Source organism: Zootoca vivipara, chromosome 11 (genome assembly GCF_963506605.1).
Source record: "Zootoca vivipara chromosome 11, rZooViv1.1, whole genome shotgun sequence".
In the NCBI taxonomy this organism is placed as follows: domain Eukaryota; kingdom Metazoa; phylum Chordata; class Lepidosauria; order Squamata; family Lacertidae; genus Zootoca; species Zootoca vivipara.
Genome location: NC_083286.1, coordinates 54,278,671 through 54,300,063, shown reverse-complemented (window position 1 = coordinate 54,300,063; position 21,393 = coordinate 54,278,671). Strand labels below are relative to the sequence as shown.

Sequence of the window (21,393 nt, the reverse complement as noted above, 5' to 3'; positions counted from 1 at the left end):
CAGTTCACTGCAGAGTCTTCTTAAAGTTTGCAAGAGACAGCAAAAAAAAGCACTTTTTGGAATATTTGCACTAACCCTCTCAGCTCTCATGAGTTTTATATTATTAAAGGCAGACAGTTTAACTGCGATCTAGCCCCAGGAAGCGTTTCCCTGAGTCATTTCATTTTCATCTGTGTTTTGTTTAACTTTTTTTTCCATTCATGTTTGCTTCCATTCTTAGAAAGCTATGGGAGTGTGCTTAATCCCAGCCATTGAGCACCGCAACAATGCAGTGTTTCAAATAAAGGAAAAGTAGCCTTGCAGGACTTATCACGAAGAGCACAGCTACCCAAGAGACTTCGGTTTGTTTAGTTGGTGTTTTTTTGTTTTTTGTTTTTAAATCACAGCCGAAACAGCAATACTGTAAAAGCTCGCTGCAGTTTAGAGGACTGCGAGAATGAGGTGTGGGGCATAGGAGAGATTAATTATCTGCTTTCCCAAAAGCCCCCTGAAACTGCTGCGTGTATCTTCGGAAGCTGCCTGCCTTAGACCAATCAATCCATTGGCCCATCTAGCACAGTATTGTTTGAGTGACTGCCAATGGCTTTCAAGGGCATCAAGCAAGAATCATTGCCAGTCCCACCTGAAGGTGCAATGGACTGAACCTGGGATTTCCTGCATGGAAAGCAGAGGTTGCATCCGTGAGCTATGGCCCTTCCCCTCTGAAAAGATGATTTCCCAATCCATGTATAGGCCACACACCCATGGCCTAGTTGTTACCACCATTAGTCCCTAAGGAGCTGAGCTGGTCACTCTTAACCTCCTATAAATGATGGGGCCAGGCAAGTCTCCCTTGGGAAGAAGTTCCAGCCATTTAGGTGCCACCACTGAAAAGGCCCTCTGTCACTTAGACATCCACCACGTGTGAGATGGGTTGTGGGGAGGGGGTCCTGCTCCTCTGGCACAGCAGCCCAGAGGCTGAAAATTTTATTTGTTTGTTTGATTGTTTGTTTCGTGTTTGTTTGTTTTTTTCATTTCACAAGATTTATACACTTGATTAAAACAAAAACAAAAAACCACCAACCTGAAAACAGTTTCAAAAACAATTACTGCTCTGTTTGGCATTGAAGTAGGGACGCGGGTGGCGCTGTGGGTTAAACCACAGAGCCTAGGGCTTGCCGATCAGAAGGTTGGCGGTTCGAATCCCCGCGACGGGGTGAGCTCCCGTTGCTCGATCCCAGCTCCTGCCAACCTAGCAGTTCGAAAGTACCTCAAAGTGCAAGTAGATAAATAGGTACTGCTTCAGCGGGAAGGTAAACGGCGTTTCCGTGTGCTGCTCTGGTTCGCCAGGAGCAGCTTAGTCATGCTGGCCACATGACCTGGAAGCTATACGCCGGCTCCCTCGGCCAATAATGCAAGATGAGCGCCTGAACCCCAGAGTCGGTCACGACTGGACCTAATGGTCAGGGGTCCCTTTACCTTTACCTTGGCATTGTAGCATTAAACCAGAAACGTCCCCTACAGTCAGATTCCCTCCCCCTCCCCCTCCCCTCCCATTTCATACTAGAAAACTGAACATCGTCATTCTTAAAATGCTACATTTTTCAAAGCGCTTCATGTATATTATCTCAGGAATCCTTGCAACGGCCCTTTTTTAATAATACCCAATATTATTATCCCCATAGTGCAGGTGGAAAAGCTGAGGATAAGAGAGAGAACAGCTTGACTAAAGCCACCTAGTAGCTCATGGTTGAGGTAGGATTTGAACTGGAGACTTCACGGCGCGTGGTGCAGACTGCTGCCCCTCTTGCCTTCTGCACTGTGGATTGCTGTGTGGCCACAAATGCAGGACAGAATCCCACAATGCTCAAATACGGTATATCCTTCTCTGATTCTGGAGCTGGAGGGGGGGGGTAAGGCAAAAGTGGCTGGAGCTGGCAGATCAGCCAGAGCTGGAAGCAGGCACTCCTTGCCACTGAAATTGCATGAGCTTCAAGCAACAAAGCTGGATCAGGGAGCAACCCCAAGATGTGTACCTGCTCTTTCAAGAGGAGCTCAATCACATCTGGAAAACCACCTCAAAATCATGGACCCAAAGACCTGCAGCCCATAGCGCCTGTCTTTCCTAGATTCAGGTTTTTGGGGTTATTGGCCCACATCCAGCCGCTATCCTGCCTCAGGTGGAACAGAGAAACAGTGCATATTGGTTCCTCCCTGTTCCAGATCCTCTGAGGACATATCTCAGCAGCTTCACCTAGATATTGAAAAGCATGTGCTCTCCCTTTCCTGACAAAGGTCCTCAAGCAAAACACCCAAGGCTATCACAGTGCCAAAACTGGGCCCGGAAACAGACTGAAATGGCTTCCCTTTGTGTTGAAGCACCATTACCTTCCTTCCACAATTTCCCCCAATCCTCAAATTGTATATTATGTCCTATATCTTGCGCCCATTTGATCATAACTGATTTGACCTCCTTGTCTTTCGTTTCCCATTCTAGCAGAATGCTGTATGCTTTCTTCAGTAGTTTCACATCTTCTATAACCTCCTTTTGAAATCTAGAAATTGTATAGCTAAGCCCTTTTTTTTAAGTTAAAGGTAGGTAGCCGTGTTGGTCTGGCATAGTTGGAAAAAAAAATCCTTCCAGTAGCAACTTAGAGACCAACTAAGTTTGTCATTGGTATGAGCTTTCGTGTGCATGCACACTTCTTTTTTGTAATCCTCCTTAAACATTTCATTTAATTGTCTGTAATGCAACCAACCAACTTGTTTTGGAATTACTGTTATATAAGCTTCCTTCCATGTTCCTGGGATTTCACCTGCCTTTAAAATCTCATTCATCACATCTTTCAATGGATTCACTAATTGTTCACTTAACTTTTTATCATATTTTGCCGTTAGTCCATCTGGCCCTGGAGACTTACCACTTTTTGTCCAATTTATTACCTCTAAAACTTCTTGAGCTGTTATTTGGATACAGTATTTAGAATCAATAATTGTTCCTCCTTTATTTTTGGCAGATTAGTATTTTTAATATATTCCTCTAAGCACCATCACCTTCTTGAGCACTTGCCCCCAAAGCAGACATTTGCAACTAGCCGATAGTTGTCCAAAATTCCGGAGTCAGGAAAGACATCTTATAACAGGAGGTACATCACTGCCTCCTTAAGGGTAGACAACCTTCAGTGTGGTAGCAGCTTGTCCAGCACCTTTATACAGAACTCCTCTCTGTAATTTGCTCAGCGGCAGGATTTGACCCTCTTATAGACATGGCAGCTTGGCCCTTCTGCAGTGCCAAGGGAACCAACACCAGCTATTTTATCTGTAAGCATTGCAGATCAGCTACTGTTTCAGCTCCACCGGTAAACCCACAGTGAGCCGCTCCTGGAAGAGGAATGTCGTGCCAGCTGGCAGAGGAAATGCCCTCCCTCTTCCCATTTCCAGGTCTAGTTAAAATATTTGGGGGGGGGGGGAAGCAATAAGAATGATGAGTGAGGCTGAATGCCATCTCCTTGGAAAAGGCTTTGTCACTCACATGGTGTTGCTTTCATCACTTCCCTTTCCTTGTCCTTGCTCTGGGGTGACCTGCCAGAGTCCTCTCCTGAGAAATATAAACATGGATGGCATAGCACTGCCCCATAGGGGATGCGTGCAAACAGACTGAGCCCCCTATCACTTGATGGGCGAGGAGCTTTCAGAATGCCTTCTCTTGCACCCGGGTCGTGTGTGCGTCTTTCTCGTGCTTTATGTTTCCCAGAGTTCTTCGGATGAAGTCACATCCTCTTCTCACAAAGTTAGTGCAGCTTCAGACAGCCAGGAAACGTAGTCTGCCGGTTGGGTGGTTCTCCCACATGGAATGCCAAGGAATCTTCTGCACAGTGTTATTCTAGCTCCAAAAGCAAAGGCCGCTCCTCGCCTGATGAAGGAGATTAACTCGGCTCCCGGTATTTCCTTCCTTCAAAGGCAGAAGAGACAAGCAGTGAGAGATGGCTGTCTCCAGCCTGCCCTGCCTGGGGTCCTCCCAGAGACGTTTTGGGTGGCCCTGGTGGACGAAAAAGACAGCCATGGAGAAGGGAAGGTCTGGAGCAACCTTCCCCAACCTGGTCATAGCTGCCAAGTATCCCGTTTCCGCCGGGAAAACCCCTTTTTTCCTACCGTTTCCCGGCGGTCTCCCGTTTAGCTTTTTATCCCGATATTGTCCCTTAAAACTGCTTCTGCCGGCGGCCATTTTTCTGGTGCCGCTTTGCCCTTCTATGGGCACCAGAAAATGGCGGCGCCGGCACCAGCAGTCGCTTCCACGCATGACCAGAAACGCATAAAAGCGACTTCCGGTGGAGCTTTGCCCTTCTATGGGCATCAGAAAATGGCGACGACGCCGGTGCCAGAAGTCGCTTTTACGTGTTTCCGGTCATGCGTGGAAGCGACTTCCGGCGCTGGCGACGCCATTTTCTGGTGCCCATAGAAGGGCAAAGCGCCACCGGAAGTTGCGTCTACGTAACTTCTGGTGTCGCGGGCTGCCGATCCCGGATCTTTCCGTCCAGGACTTGGCAGGTATGAACCTGGTGTCCTCGGCGTGTTTTGCAGTACAATACCCACCATCTCTGACTGTCACGGCGCTGTCAGGGAATGTCAAGAGTGAGGAATTAGCTATTTATTGTCAAAAGTGCACTTATGAAGTTAGGGGAAGGTGTGTCCATCCATCCATCCATCCTACGTCTCTCGGCTACTCCTTGGCATGCACCCGCTGAGGCGGTTGTCGCAACATAGACCTCAGCTTATGTATCTTGTCCACGCAAGCTGCGTGGAAGCAGACGATGAATGTGCCTGTGTGTAACCTGCCACTGATCCCAGGAGACAGTGGAGGTGGAGGTGTGGAACACCTTGACTCTACACCAGCCTGATCTCTCTCTCCTCCTGCACCCATTCTTTACTCTCCAATCCTGCAGCTTCTCCTGCCTCTGCCTCTCACCTCCGGGCTGTTCCAGGCTCCCCCAGATCATTGACCCTCTTCTTCCAAGTCAGTCTCCAACCCCCACTTCTCCCAGTGCCCCACTCTTCAGGGTTCCAGCCAGTCCCTGACAACTGACTATTGTTCATTCTGAAGGGTGCAAGGTTGCGGGAAGCTGGTCTAAAGGACGGGGAAGCTGTAGCCCTCCAAACCAGGCATCCCCAAACTTTGGCCCTCCAGATGTTTTGGTCTACAATTCCCATCATCCCTGACCACTGGTCCTGTTAGCTAGGGATCATGGGAGTTGTAGGCCAAAACATCTGGAGGGCCAAAGTTTGGGGATGCCTGCTCCAGACATTGCTGGACTAAGCTTTCATCCTCCCTGACCATTGGCCATTCTAGGTGGGGCTCATGGGAGATGAAGTCCAACAGTCTCCCGCAGGTACTCCCCACCCACCCCCAATCTAATGGATGGATTAATATGAAAGCTGAGAAAAATCTCTAGTACAAGGCAGGGTTTTCTAAGTGGCATCTTTTTGCTTTCTTGTATTTTTACAGTTATTGCAGTCTCAGGACATAAAGGAAGATGCTGTTCTTTGCTGTGCAATGGAGGTACGAATACTGACATTTTCATTTTGAGATGCAGGCCAGGAGATTGGTCCCCCTGGGTTTTTTGGTTTTTCTGTTGGTCTCTCTATGGTTGAAAATCAGTCAATGGATGCGAAAGAGGGTGGGGAGATCCTGGCCAATAATCGTTTGCACCTCTCTCACACACACACCCATGGTGTAGTGGATAGACTGGTGGGGTATTACCAGGGCCGTCTTTAATGGGGGTGCAAGGGGTGTGGGGCACCCAGGTGCCAAATGTACAGCTACTGTATACCGGTCCCTCTGAATTGGCGGCAGTGAAAAGCAATTGAGCGAAAGTCCTGGCGAGTCAAGAAACAAAAGCTGATGCAGCAGCTAAAAAAGCCAATGCAATTCTGGGCTGCATCAATAGGAGTATAGCATCTAGATCAAGGGAAGTAATAGTACCACTGTATTCCGCTCTGGTCAGACCTCACCTGGAGTACTGTGTCCAGTTCTGGGCACCACAGTTCAAGAACGATACTGACAAGCTGGAACGTGTCCAGAAGAGGGCAACCAAAATGGTCAAAGGCCTGGAAACAATGCCTTATGAGGAACAGCTCAGGGAGCTGGGTATGTTTAGCCTGGAGAAGAGAAGGTTAAGGGGTGATATTATAGCCATGTTCAAATATATGAAAGGATGTCATATAGAGGAGGGAGAAAGGTTGTTTTCTGCTGCTCCAGAGAAGCGGACACGGAGCAATGGATTCAAGCTACAAGAAAGAAGATTCCACCTAAACATTAGGAAGAACTTCCTGACAGTAAGAGCTGTTCGGCAGTGGAATTTGCTGCCAAGGAGTGTGGTGGAGTCTCCTTCTTTGGAGGTCTTTAAGCAGAGGCTTGACAGCCAGCTGTCACGAATGCTTTGATGGTGTTTCCTGCTTGGCAGGGGGTTGGACTGGATAGCCCTTGTGGTCTCTTCCAACTCTATGATTCTATGAAAAGCAGTTTTTTCAGCTGTGTCGTTGTTACAGATGAACAACCCCCCCCCCCAAAAAAAGCTCAATAACTTTGAATTCGCCCCCCCTAAAAAGGTCAACAACTTTGGCTTTCCCCCTCCCAACAAAAGAAGCTCAACGAAAGTTAATTTGGGGGCGGCTAAACTAAATTTGGGGGCACTGGCCGGATCTTTGCACCCCAGCGGCGCATATGCTAAAGACGACCCTGGGTATTACTGCCATAAATAAAATAAATTGTCATCCTGCAAGAGTAAATATCCAAAGAGGGCCATAGGGTTGCTGTGTCCAGCCGCCCTGATGTTGCGTTTGAAAGGCAGGATATGAATCAAAATAATGTCACTGTTTGTTTATTTCCATTTATGAATTTCTTCCTATAAAAGCACACTGGGGGGGGGCGCTTAAAAATAAAAGCACCAGCCATTAAAACTGTCTCACATATAAGCATAGCTGTCAACTTTTGGATTTGAAAATAAGGGATCAGCAGCCTCACCTGTCCCAGGAACAGTCTACACTTATATCTAACAATCCAGGATAGCAGCGGGAAACAGCGCTGGAATAAGGGAATTTCCAGCAAGAAAAGGGAAGGTTGACAGCTATGCATTTAAGCACAATTAAAATGGTTTTGCATACAATAACAAATTCAAAGATGGAAAGAAGAAACAACCCCAACCAGAGAAGAATGGCAAACCCAAGTTGATGGACTATGCTGAAATGGCAAAATTAACTGGAAAGCTCAGAAATCAAGAGGACAAGAACTTTAAAAAAGAATGGGGAATGTTTATTAGTTAGTTAGTTAGTTAGTTAGTTAGTTAGTTAGTTAGTTAGTTAATTTATTGTTACGGTTCTCGACCAGCACAAGGAATGTTTATAATGTATTTACAAGACCATTGTAAGCAGGTTTAAAACATTAGCAGGATTTTAAACACCACTTGTAAAGTAACAGAAAGTATGGATAATTTGGAAGGATAAAATTTGGACAAGTATTGATATGCGGTTGTAAACATTATCATTTGGACCCATGGAAGGGGTGGGGGGAAGTCAGGATATGCAGAGTAATCATGATATTTGGATTTTGAATTGTGTTTGGGGGTGTTTTTTTTTGTATGTTTATACTTTTTAGAGTCAATTAAAAAAAAAATCAAAACCAATGCAGATACAGAATGGGATAGAACTGTTCATTTAAAAGGCTTGTTGAAAAAAGGCCTTTAGCAGATTCTCACTAGACAACAGAGGAAACATCTGCCTTCAGAGAGGAGTTGCCACCATGCTAAAGGCTGTATTCTGTTATCATTTGAACTGGACCTCCTAAAGAGGGAGGGAGGGGTGTCATTGGTTTGTTTTGGTCTTCTTTTATCATGTATTTTTATGATGTGGAACCGCCCTGAGACCTACGGATGAAGGGTGGTATACAAATTGAATTAATAAACTAAATATCTGCAGGACGCCCTCTCTGGCAGAGCACAGTATATAAGAGATGAGATGATAGTTTAGGTATCCTTGTCCCAAGCTATATAGGACTTTGTACACCAAAACCAGCCGTTTGTTTGAACTTAGCCTGGCTGTTCATTGGCAGTGCGAAATGTATAAGCTTGCCCGAAGAAAAGCAAAACGAGATGAGGCTCCCTTCTCCACCTCCTTTCTTCCCAGGTGGGGAGAGAAGGTGGACTTGGTGGCAGCAGGGCAGGGCAGGGCCTCTTTGACGCCCAGCATCTGACCCCCGTTCTCATTCTCCCTCTCTCTCTCTTGACAGCTGCAAAGCACCGGCCGGCTCCTGGAGGAGCAGCTGCCCGAGATGATGATGGAGCTCCTGGCGATTGCCCGCGACAAGATGCTGTGCCCCTCGGAGTCCATGCTGACCCGGTCCCTCCTCCTCGAGGTCATTGAGCTGCACGCCAACAACTGGAACCCCCTGACTCCCCCCATCACGCAGTACTACAACAAGACAATCCAGAAACTGACAGCCTGAGAGGGAGGCGGGGTTGGTGGAGAGCCAGGAGGAGGAAGACACGCACTTTAAAAACAAAACAGAAAGCAAAACACAACAGGAGAGAGAGAGAGAAGAAAGGATTTGGGCAAGGAACTGAGCTACAGCAACCAGGGAAAGGACCCAGCGACCTTTTGTGGTCAAGATACCTAAGACGACAAACTCCCAGCATGCTTACGAATATGTTCATGGGGGCGAAGCATGTTTCTTTTCAGCCGTGTCCTCAAGTGCCATCGCCACCCCACTCCCTCCGTGCCTGCCCTTTTTGTTCCGAGGCTCCCCTTTTTTCCATCCCGCCCCCATTGCTCATTCAGCTCCACATCCCGCCGGGTCATTGTTTCGGTTCGAGAAAGAACACGGCGGATTTGAATAGGGAGCGCGGAGAGCCAAGCAGGGATGGCTTTCACCAGACGCCTCCTGGCTTGCAGTGACCAACTGGCAGGAGGCAGAACGCAGCAGATGTCTTTTGGGGGGACAAAGGCAGACACGTTCCACAGCAGACACTGGTAATTGACAGCTTTTGTCAGGCAAAGAGACACCCCCCCTTCTCCCCCCCCTCCTTTCTTCTACTCCTCTTGTCTTCACGGTTTTGTCTCCTTCGCTTTCCTCCTGTCCCCGTCCCCCTTGCATCCGACCCTGAAACCCCCATTTCCAGATTAGACATTCAGAGGGGATAAAATTCTCTCTCTTTTTTCCCCCACCCAAAAAAGAAAAATTGCACTGGGTATTGTTTCTTTTCTTTTCCTCATTGGTGTATTATTTTATGCACATTATGTATAGCATATATCTTCTATATACAAACGGACGGACAAATTGCTATTTTGAGTTTTGGGAAGCAAAGATAATGTTACGACGCAAGCGGAGGGTCGCTTGAGGACTTCAGAAGTAGCGGGAGCGCAACCCCAAAACCACTTTAGAAGTATTATAGCCACAAAACCTCTTGCCGGTGGGTTCACATGAACAGCCTGATCCCATGGCAATTTCACCGGGACTTACTTTCCAGATAAAAGCTCAAATCCACACGTTGCAATTGCTGTCAGAATACACCAGTGTTGGTACCAGTTTCCTGGAGGGAACGTCTAACATAGTGATTTCATACAAAAGTGTGGAAATCATTAAATTGCCATGTACACAAGTGTTTAAAGAAGCGTGTGCACGGGGACAGAGGATATCCACACGTTAAGAGTTCAGTACAAGAAACACTGGTGTTTCTCTCAGCAGTTGCAATGCGTGGATGGTCCTTAATCATGCACAGGAGCATAGCTTAAATGAAATTCAGAGCGGTGCGCCAGATTATTTCAGAAACGGTCAGTCTGCAGCTAATCTGTTGAAGTTGAAGGTGGGGGGGGGCATTTGTCAGCTAATCGAGAAGCAGCTCAGCCTTTGTGTTGGGGTTTGTGTGTTAACACTTTTCCTGCTTGCAAACGGCTTTTTAATTCCAGTCTTATTCCTAATTACGCAGTTGAACCCTTACAGTTGAGCCTAGAAACGAGAAAGGGAATCAGGGTGGGAAGAGGGGGATGGAAGTTGTTCTTTGGAAGCCAGTAAATAGGAGGAGATGTGTATGTATGTATGTATGTATGTATGTATGTATGTATGTATGTATGTGGTACAGTATTTGAAGTTTTGGACAGAGACAGAGAGAAAAAAGGAAGGAAGGAAGGAAGGAAGGAAGGAAGGAAGGAAGGAAGGAAGGAAGGAAGGAAGGAAGGAAGGAAGGAAGGAAGGCTTTTGTGTTCTGACAAGAAGAGTTTCATTTTTATGGGTTGTATCCAGTGTGAGTTATATTCAGAGTAAGCCCATTGACACTGATCGACTTAAGTTAGCCATGTCCTTTAATTTCAGTGGGTCTAGATACAACCCAATATTTATTTCCCCAATACTTATTGTGTTGTAGAGCCATAGGGTTTTAGCTGAAACCTGCCACTGGTTATTTCTCCCACTCTAGAAGTCCAGTTTTCTGAATGAATAAGCCACCCAAAGAGGATTCTTTCTCTGCGTGAGATGAAGTTTTTAGATAATGATGATGGTGTATTATTTATACCCCACCTATCTGGCTGGGTTTCCCCAGCCACTCTGGGCGGCTTCCAACAAAATATTAAAATACAATAGTCCTTCAGATATTAAAAGCTTCCCTAAACAGGGCTGCCTTCAGATGTCTGTAGGGAGTTAGGGAGTTACGAACTCCTCAGCAGAAATGGCTGCTGGCCTTTCGATAACAGTATCAAACTTAGTTGTGAGGCAGGATGAGGCCTGGTGCGAGTCATGGCACTTCATGTTGTTAACCATGGTTAAGGTTTACATTTCAGTTTATTAGATTTGTGAATCCCTTCCGACAACAACAAGCCCTGAAGCGATTCACAAGAAGAATAAAACTCAGTGGTGAAAACAATGGAAACCTCCAGTCATTGGGGCTGTCCTGATACCTGAGAAAACCCAAAATGCCATTGCTTGGCACCGGTAGGTGGCAAAGTTGGTGCCAGGTGAGCCTCCCTGCAGAAAGCATTCCATCAATGGGAGCTGCTGCAGAAAAGGCCCGTTCCCTCGTTGTCACCTTCTAGGTCTCCCTCGGAGGTGCCACACAGAGTCCTCAGTTGACAATCTCAAGGTGTGGGCAGGTTCATATAAGGTTAAGGTGTCTCTTTAGATTTAGGAGTCCCCGGACATATATAATGCTTTAAGGGTCAACACCAGGCATCACCAAACTTTGGCCCTCCAGATGTTTTGGACTACAATTCCCATTATCCCTGACCACTGGTCCTGTTAGCTAGGGATCGTGGGAGTTGTAGGCCAAAACATCTGGAGGGCCGCAGTTTGGGGGTGCCTGGTCAACACCAACACTTTTAAATGGACCGACGTAAAAGATCAAGCATGCATAGGCCACCTTGGTTCCACTACACAGGAGTTGTCTCAGCAGCACAGACAGGATTGAGGATTCAGGATCTAGGGCAGACATTCCTCCTGGACCGGCCCTGTATTAGCCCAAGGGCTTGATCCTCCTGAAGACCCTTATATTGTGGTGTTGGTTTCCTTGGAATAGTCTAGGCATCCAGTCCTTCCAGTTCCACCAAAAGCTCAGGGATTTTTCAAGCACCATCATAGGGAGAAACCTAAAGTGAGGACGTCCCAACCTAGAAGTTAGCTATGAGCACATCTCCATTGCAGACTTCAATCAACCTGTTTTTAACCGTCATGGCTTTAGTCTTTACATCCCAAGGGGAAAGTTAGTTCTGTAAAAGAATCTCGCAGGGCCCACCCCTTTGCTGCTAGACTGGGTGAGGAACTTCACTGTCAGTGGCAAATTTTGGGGTACTGTTAAAGAAGCGGCAAATCTGGTTTTAAGCTCACACCCCCAAGGCCTATTTGGTCCAGTAGCCGATTTCACACATTGGCCGCCCAGAAACCTATGTGAAGACCACAAGCAGAAGGCAAAGGGCAATGGCTTTCTCCAACAGCTGCTTCCCAGGGACTGGCAGAGGCATGTTGCACCTGCCAATCCTTGGTGCAGCAGCCATCATACCTGCCAAGTTGCTGTCCGAGAAATAAGGGACCAGGCCAGAAGTAGCAGACCAGAAGTAGCGCTGCCACCATATTGGAACTGGGCGGAGCATGCTCAGAAGTGACTTTTGATGCTGCTTTGCCCAGTTCCAAAATGGCCGCTGCACCAGAAGTCGCACTGCAGCCATTTTGGAACTGGGCAGAGCAGCATCAAAAGTCTCTTCTGAGCATGCTCCACCCAGTTCCAAAATGGCCGCCGCGCCACAATAAACTGGGGAAAAACAAAAAAATCTGTTTTTTCAGCTAAGATCAGCTGGGAAAAACGAGGATTTCCCGGAGAATACGGGAGACTTGGCAGCTATGGCAGCCATTGATAAAACATATCAGTTCACTTCCTTGGCATTTTCCTGGTGAGAAAGAAGTGGGTTAGCCGCACAAACCAGCAACATTTGTGCAACCTGAATTTGACAGTGAGAGGCTGGATCCCACCCGAAAACAGTGAGAGGCTGGGAGCTCCCGCAGCCATAAACTGCTGCAAGAGCCATTCGCTTAGAAGGGAGGATAAGAGAACTTCATAGAGGAGGGGAGGAAACCATCGACTGCTAACTGTTAGCAGGCTCTTCAACTGGGAGCAGAGGACAGGGGAAGTGTGTGTCCTGTTTCACTGCAAGTCACCCTAAAATTAAGATTTGCCACATGTAGGCTCCCAGTTTGAAACCTCGTGGTGAGACTTTCTGAGGCGGCCTGGGGCTTTTGCGAAGGGCATCAGCCTTCATCGCCCTTGTTGAGCTGCAATTTGGGGTCGCTTTCCCAGTTCTTTGGCCACTTCCCTGCCGCCTGTCCCGAATCACCTGCTAATCTGTGTGGCACCCAAGTTTTTAGAGGTAATTTCAGCCTCGGTGGCCCTTGCAAACTTGTTTTCCACCCGTCACTATTGCCCCCAAAAAACCAACCTACAACAATCCTGTGCACTCTTTCTGGTTTAGGCAAATGGAAGAATCTCTTCTCCTGCTTTAATTGGAAGGGAGCAAAGAGGTAGAACACAACAAAGAATTAATCCGGCCACAAACTGCCTCGTGTCATATATGGAAGTGCAGCATTCCTCCTCCGTTCCATTCAGTGCTTTCCGTTTGACCTATGAAAAATATTAAATGGAGGGCAGAGGCAGGGCCTACCCCAGTGCAGACCTATATTTTACTGCCTTTCGAAAGCCCTAAATTTTCACTTAATCACTTGCAATTTTCTTGGACTATGAAGAGGGAAAGCAAAAGCCGCATGACGGTAATTCTGTTAAAGTGCTTTGCTGCCGCCAGCCATGAAAGCTCCGGTCAGGGATGGCCTTTAATAGAGATTGCTTTTGAATAGCAGCCGTGGACCCAGATACGCAGCCTTAATGGATTCGGTCCAATTACTTCCTTCTGTAGTCCTGGGTTTCCTCCTCGGCCTCCAGTGGGCAACATCTGTGTTCATCTCCCGATAGCGGTGTGTCCCAGTGCCCTTCCATGACTAATTTATATGTAAGCATCCTCCAATTTTAATTTCTTTCAGCCAGTGTCTTGATTATTTAATCTGATTTTCTGATTGTTCCACTCATCTGTGGAAATCTAAACGTTGGTAAAAATTATAAGCGGCTTCTCCTGAGCCCTCAGACATCAACAAATTGTTGGTGTGTTGTTGCTTTTAAAATATAATAACAACAACCACCACCACCAAGGGCTGATTCAGATAATATTCGTTGTGCATGCATGGCTAGTGGCTTCAGATGGGGGGTGCTTTTCCTCAAGTAAATGGAACCTCCACTTGCAGTTGCAGTATACCACAGAAATGTCAGATGCTGCAGGCAAGCCCAAAAGGGAAAGCATTAGACCTCAATGCCCTCCTTCCCTGAGCTTCTCTGAGACAGAATCTTTGTAGTATCTTTTATAGACAGAACCCTGCAGTAGAACAACTTTGGGCTGTTCCAGCAAGAAATCTCTTATTTAGTTGAGATGCCTCTGCCAAGCTCAATATGGAAAAAATCAGCTACATCACCATCCAGGAAGGCTTTTGACAAAGTTCCGCATGATGTTCTTGCAGAGAAGCTGGTAACATGGACTGGGCAAGGTAACTGTATCGTGGATTTGTAGCCGGTTGACTGACTGAACCCAAAGAGATCATCAATGGTTCATCATCCTGGAAAAAAGTGGCAAGTGGGGTGCCACAGGGTTCTATCTTGGACCCGTTGTTGTTCAACGTCTTTATAAATGACTTGGATGAAGGAATTGAGGGGGTGCCCATCAAATTTGCAGATGACACCAAACTTGGAGGGGTAGCTAATGCCACAGAAGATAGAGTCAGAATTCAAAATGACCTTAACAGATTGGAGAACTGGGCCCAAAATAACAAAATGACTTTCAGCAGGGACAAATGTAAGGTTCTGCACTTAGGCAGGAATAACCAGCTGCATAAATATAAGATGTGAGGGTCTTACTACAGTGGACCCTCGGGTTGCGAACGTGATCCGTGCGGGAGGCACGTTCGCAACCTGCAGTGCCGCGTCTACGCACATGCGTGTCGCAATTTGGCGCTTCTGCATGTGCGCAAAGTGCGATTTAGCGTGTCTGCGCATGTGCAAGCGCCAAAACCCGGAAGTAACCCGTTCGGGTACTTCTGGGTTCGCGCGGTGCACAACCCAAAAAGACGCAACCTGAAGCGTCTGTAACCTGAGGTATGACTGTAATGTGAAAAGGATCTGAAGGTCTTGGTGGACGACAAGCTTAACATGAGTCAACAGTGTGATGCAGCAGCAGAAAAGCAAAGCTGGTGCTATTCTAGGCTGCATCAACAGAAGTATAATGTCCAGGTCAAGGGAAGCCATTGTACTGCTCTGTTATTCTGCCTTAGCCAGACCACACCTGGAATACTGTGTCCGGTTCTGAGCACCACAATTTAAGAAGGATAATGACAAGCTGGAACGTGTGCAGAGAAGGGCAACCCAAGATGATCAGTGATATGGAAACCAAGCCTTATGAGGAATGGTTGAGGAAGTTGGGTATGTTTGGGCTAGATAAGGGAAGACTGAGAGGAAATATGATGGCCATCTTCAAATATCTAAAGAGCTATTACATGGAAGAGGGAGCAAGCTTGTTTTCTCCTGCTCTGGAGGCTAGGACCCAAACCAACGGCTAAAGTTAAAAGAAAGGCGATTCCGACTAAACAAAAGGAATAACTTTATGACACTAAGAGCTTTCAGACAGTGGAACGGACTCCCAGAAGAGGTGGTGGTTTCTCCTTCCTTGGAGGTTTTTAAGCAGAGGCTGAGTGGCCCTCTGTCATGGATGCTTTAGTTGAGATTCCTGCATCGCAGGGGGTTGAACTAGATGACCCTTGGGGTTGCTTCCAACTTTACAATTCTGTGAATATTAGCTGCATTTGGACAAAGGGCCAGATAGCATTGCATACATTTACACTGACATATCATGACTGAACCCCACTAAACTGCAACTCCCATGATCCCTGACCACTGGCCCTGTTAGCTAGGGATCATGGGAGTTGTAGTTCCTAAACATCTGGAGAGCCAAGGTTGCCTATGCCTGCCTTAGCTGGTGGCACAGTAATGTAATTTCCCATAAGAGTGATGGGCAACCAATTCTATTGACTTCTGTAGGATCAAGGAAGAAGTGCACTTGGGGATAGCACAAGGGGGGTGGGCTAAAGTTGGCCTCTGTCCCTGGGGACTCAGTGAGAATCAAACCTGCTTCACAGCTCTTTCCCGAACCTTGTTTCTTGGTCACGCTTGAGTGTGACAGCATGGCGATTTTTTGGGGGGGGGGGGTTAAAATGTAAAAGTCTGCCAGCCCAGGAGAAAATTAAGTGATTGGCCTGGCCTTCTCCTTTCTATACCAGGAATGAATTGATATTTCAGCATATCGTGGTAGAGCGGAACAGCTTATTTCTTTGTAAACACTTTGTGGTGGTACCCAACCCCAGTTTGTTTGTTTGTTTGTTTTCACTGAAGGATCTTAAGACTTATGTAGCAACCCTCCCTTGGGAATCTCATACAGAGCAACTCTTAAGGGAACTGTCTTCTTTACTCTGAATGCTAATCTGGAATGAAAGGCCACCCCTTGTTCTGTTCTCACAATTACCGCAATGTTTCAGAAGAATTCAAGTACAGGACCAGCTAATGCACACCAGGCAAACTCTGGAATGCTTTTAGCTACCCTTTCGTTTGACAAGTGGGTTTGCATGAACAGGGAGAAGCGAGTTTCCTCCACTCGTCCTAAAGATTTTATGGGAGCATGATCACAGTCCTGAGCCGCTCGTGTGAATCGTGCCAGTTCAGGGTTAAATTAATATGGTTTAATATTGCTCTCTGCTCAAGGGTTTTGATGGGGGTTTTTAAAAATAATAATCATAATATATATGGGTGGTGAGTCCCCTTTTTATTCCCTATGATCTCACAACACTGGGTCACGTATATCAGGACTTCTTAAATTCTCTATTTTGGGGGCAGCCATTAGGCTATCTGCACTCTGATCCAAGGGCTGGAACAACCCACCCTCTCACTAGTGAGCAGGCTACATAGTGCAGTTGGCTCAAGCAATAAAATGTTTCCCATGCGCTTGGGTGGTATGTGGTCATTGACTGGGGACGGAGTAGGAACAAATAGGTCTTCTCAAGAGGGGAAACGGGCAGTAGTAGCCCTTTGCCTTTCCAGAATGAGATAGCAACGCAGGAACACTATTGGCGTGAAATACAAATGCAGAACCTTTTGGGGCGGGGTGTGTGTGTGTGCTCCTTTTCCATTCGGCTGCAGTGCTGAGCAAAAGTTCTTACCGCATCTCGATCAAAATCCAGGACACTCGGCGAAGACCAGGTGAAATGGCAGGTCTCCCTCAAAGCCTGCCTGTTGGATAAGGACAAAAAAAAACACCGGTAGCTTAAGTGATCATGTGAGCATCCTTACTCATCTCTGTTGCGATCCTTAGCACAATGGGGTCTACCTCCGCAAAATGTATGCGTTGGATTGCAGCCCTGGTTCTTATTCCACCCCCACCCCCACCCCGTGGATATGTCTGGTGTCGTTGTTTTTAATTTATTTAAAGCTAATTGTTTTCTTAAACTGGCTAATCATTAATACTCCTACCTATCAACCTGGATACATATCTGGGGTCTGCAGAATAAGTTAACATTTAAGCTATCAAAATCCTGTGTCAAAAAGTATGGAGCAGTGGTTTTCTTTAGAACACAGAGTTACATTAACGATTTTTTTTAATTGCAAAAAAATGTATTTATTTTGTTTGAAAACCAACATTTAATTTAATCATTTATCATATTTTGGGTTTTTTTAAGTGCTTTTGTTTAAAAAATATTATTAAAAAATTAAAAAAAAACAAAACATCCTGGAACTGGGGAGACTTAGATGTTTGTAATAAGAGGAAGGCGGCTGGGGAGAAAGCGCTCCCGTCATTTCCAACATTTAATAGACTGTTAAGGGAAGGGAGAGGACAATTCTTCATGGCAATTCAGTTTTGTTTATGGAACATCCCGAACCGCTGTATGCTATAAAATACATCATCTGAGTAATAAAAGTTTCAAGCTCGACAGTTTGCCATCTCTGTTGATATGTGGTATCAGTTCTGGTGGTCTTAAAGGACTTGCGTATTTTGTTTGGCTTGGAATGAAGAATGGGAGAAAGGAAGCCATTACAGGGGGGGGGGGAGGACAAAACCCCTGGGTTTGGATGGAGCCATTTTTTTTTACTTTTAGAACAGCTGGAACGGACTGTATTGTTCATTTGTGTGCCGGATCCAGCAAGCAGCATCCATATGCTTTTTCCAGCGACTCCAGTCTTTAAATGCTAACCACACACAAAACACAGACAGAAATTTACAACAGTCGCTTTCAATTGCAGTGGAGAGGGCTGAGCATGCTACCGAAAGCATCACACAATTAAACAGCATTAGACAGCAATCCTATCTCCATTTACCATGGAGTAAGCCCCATTCAGCTAGAAAACAAAGTAGCGTGGGTGGCTTTGAAAGCTACGTTTTCAAGGCCATCCCAACATGTCCTTTCCTCATCCATCCATCACTTCTGGTGCACCGTTATTACATTTAAGATGGCTGAATTTTCCACAGGTGTCTGGGGGCGGGGGTTTCTCAGGGACCATATGTGCTATCCCAAATCCTTATGGCTGCCCTGTTGGCTTCTGGACAGCGGTAAGGAATGCACCCTACCCTGGGTCTGGATGGAACCATTTTTTCACTTTTAAAAGTGGCCAAATCAAGTTGCGTTGCGCATTAGCGGCCACTATGCTTCTCCCAGGGACATGAGAATGCTTCTTTTTTTCTGGGAGAAGACCTTCAATGAACTACAACTCCCAGTCTGCCTTTGGTGGGAATGATGCCAAATTTCACAGCTTAGATATTGGGTCACTCATAGCTCGGTGGGTTAGAGCATGGTGCTGATAACGCCAAGGTGGTGGGTTCGATCCCCGTAGGGGGCAGCTGCATATTCCTGCATTGCAGGGGGTTGGACTAGATTATCCTCGGGGTCCCTTCCAACTCTCCAATTCTATCACAGAGGTATGCTCTGGCAGGCAGAGAAGTGCCACCATTTATATAATAATAATAATAATAATAATAATAATAATAATAATAATTTATTATTTATACCCCGCCCATCTGCCTGGGTTTCCCCAGCCACTCTGGGCGGCTTCCAACAGAAAAATAAAACACAACAATCTATTAAACATTAAAAGCCTCCCTGAACAGGGCTGCCTTCAGATGTCTTCTAAAAATCTGGTAGTTGTTTTCCTCTTTGACATCTGTTGGGAGGGCGTTCCACAGGGCAGGCGCCACCACCGAGAAGGCCCTCTGCCTAGTTCCCTGCAACTTGGCTTCTCGCAACGAGGGAACCGCCAGAAGGCCCTCGGTGCTGGACCTCACTGTCCGGGCAGAATGATGGAGGTGGAGACGCTCCTTCAGGTATACTGGACCGAGGCCATTTAGGGCTTTAAACAAGCACGATCTGTGAATTTGATTTGATTTTGCAGTGGGCTTCCCTGAACCAGCCCAAATCATTACTGTTACTGCTGGTATTATTACATAATAATAAATCCCCCCTCCCTCCAAGGAGCTCAAGGGGTGATGTATATAATTCTCCCACTCTCCATTTTATTCTCACAACGACACTGTGAGGTAGGTTCAGCTGAGTGATTGGCACAAGGCCACCTATTGAGCTTCACCGTTGAGTGGGGATTTGAACCCTGGTCTCCCAAAACTCTTAACCGCTAAATGCTGGATGTTATTGGCAGGGCTGAATAGAGCCCATACATGAATCAAAACTATTCCTCTTCCTGGACCGCATCACATCAAGCCACAGGAGGCCATTTGTACATTTGAATGCTCTCCCAACCTGCACACAGAAAACCTGAAGGAACTGGGCAGCATATAGCCTCCTCCTGGTTATTATGGGATGTCTCCATTAACAGGAAGGCTTTTTCTCCCTGCAGGAGATCGTTCAAACATGCCTGAAGACAGAGCAGGTGCAGGAAAAGTGCTGCCCTGTGATTCAGTGAACGTCTAAACTGGGCCATAAAGAGGAATACAATAGCAGGAATAATGTTCCCCTCCCACGCTTGAGCATCTCTGAACATGCGCCCAGGTGCATTTGAAAAGAAAAAAGCACTTTGTGTTTCTGCGTGCAAAAGAAACCAATCATTCTTGCTCAGAAGTGTTTTCCTTTAATCTGTGTGATCTATTATATTAAACATGGTATTGGATGGAATTCAAGGAAAAGGCCATCATTGTGGTGACTCTGGGGGGGAAAAAAGTAATCCTATTCATGGCCTATGCGTTTTTTCCTTCAGTGTTGGCATTGCTTCCCTTCTAAGCATCAAAGAAGGAACATCCAGCGCTCACATCCTTTTTGTCTCTGTCATGCTTTGTCTCCTTTCTCTCTGCAACCATGCTAAAAAAAATCTGTGCCCTTTCTACACACTCGCCCCAGTCAAGCCAGGGGCAGTACAAATGCTCTCCGCACTGGGTTCTTACCTAGCCAACTTGAACAAAATATTGGGAAGGGGGCAGGTAAGCCCCACCCAACATAAACGATCACATGATGCGGTGCACACACACCATATGAATGGCAATGCCCAGCAACTTGGGGGGGGAGAACCCCTCAAATATTTTATTGGGCAAACACACACACCCCTGGCCCTAGGGTCCTATGAACCCAGCCAGCTTCAGCAGCCGACATTGAATATGCAAAGCTGGAATTCTCCAGGTTATCCTTTTGGGGAGGATTGATTTAGGGCTCATTCACACCCATGGGCCTAGCCAAGGGGGGCAGGGGGAAGCTGCCCCCCATCAAGTAAATAATAAAAATACTTAACTAACGAACCAGTCACATTGCAGATAGCTTGGTTCTGCCCCCCAAAAAACATTGATCCTGGTTATGCCCGTGTCCACACATCCATTTGCCCTTCCACTCTCCACCCCCAGAAAACCCCCAGTTTAGGGATGAATCGGAGCAAACAGCAATTGGGTTTTCTTTTTCCTGATTTCTCACTAAAGAGTGGGGTTTCCTGTGGAAATCGGGAGGGCAAAGGTTGGACCCCCGCTTTCTGGTCATGGGACAAAGTGTGGACAAGCACTTCATCTCACCCACCCAATATTCCTTCCAATCAGCTAATCGGTACAAATGTTTACTGAAAGTGGATCAGATATCTAACTCAATCCCTTATTTCGTTTTTTTAAAAGGAGGGTGAACAACAGCAGAGATGCTCCCCTCACACTGCAACACTGCCCCCCCTCCCATCTGTTAGGCATGGATGAAGTACCACACATTACTGTTATGAAGAGGGGAGTTGCAGCAGAATGGTGGGAAAGTAGGCCTTGTCTTTTCTGGAGGAATTCTATGGTCACTTGCCATCAGCCTGTTTATTGACTCGTTTGCAGAGATTAGATGATGCCCAGGCATCCCCAAACTTCGGCCCTCCAGATGTTTTGGCCTACAACTCCCATGATCCCTAGCTAACAGGACCAGTGGTCAGGGAAGATGGGAATTGTAGTCCAAAACATCTGGAGGGCCGAAGTTTGGGGATGGCTGCATCAAGCCATGGGTAGGCAAACTAAGGCCCGGGGCCAGGTCCAGCCCAATCGCCCTCTCAATCCGGCCCACAGGCGGTCTAGGAATCAGTGTGTTTTTACATGAGTAGAATGTGTCCTTTTATTTAAAACGTATCTCTGGGTTATTTGTGGGGCATAGGAATTCGTTCATATATATTTTTCCAAAATATAGTCCACCCCCACAAGGTCTGAGGGACAGTGGACCGGCCCCCTGCTGGAAACGTTTGCTGACCCCTCGATCAAGCAAATGCATTTTCCCATCACTTTCCTTATCAGAAAATGTCC

The 21,393-nt window shown here is 46.6% G+C and overlaps 1 protein-coding gene across 5 annotated transcripts in view; it reads left to right on the top strand.

Moving 5' to 3' along the window:
- CTIF (cap binding complex dependent translation initiation factor) overlaps positions 1–12,113 on the top strand; it is a 171,820-nt gene extending 159,707 nt beyond the window's left edge. For all 5 annotated transcript variants that reach the window (XM_035100979.2, XM_035100977.2, XM_035100976.2 and 2 more), the window contains 2 exons: positions 5,483–5,536; positions 8,261–12,113. In XM_035100979.2, the coding sequence (XP_034956870.1) occupies positions 5,483–5,536; positions 8,261–8,476 (270 nt within the window). In that variant the 3' untranslated portion in view covers positions 8,477–12,113. The remainder of the gene's footprint in view (positions 1–5,482; positions 5,537–8,260) is intronic.
- The last annotated feature ends 9,280 nt before the right edge of the window (positions 12,114–21,393 follow it).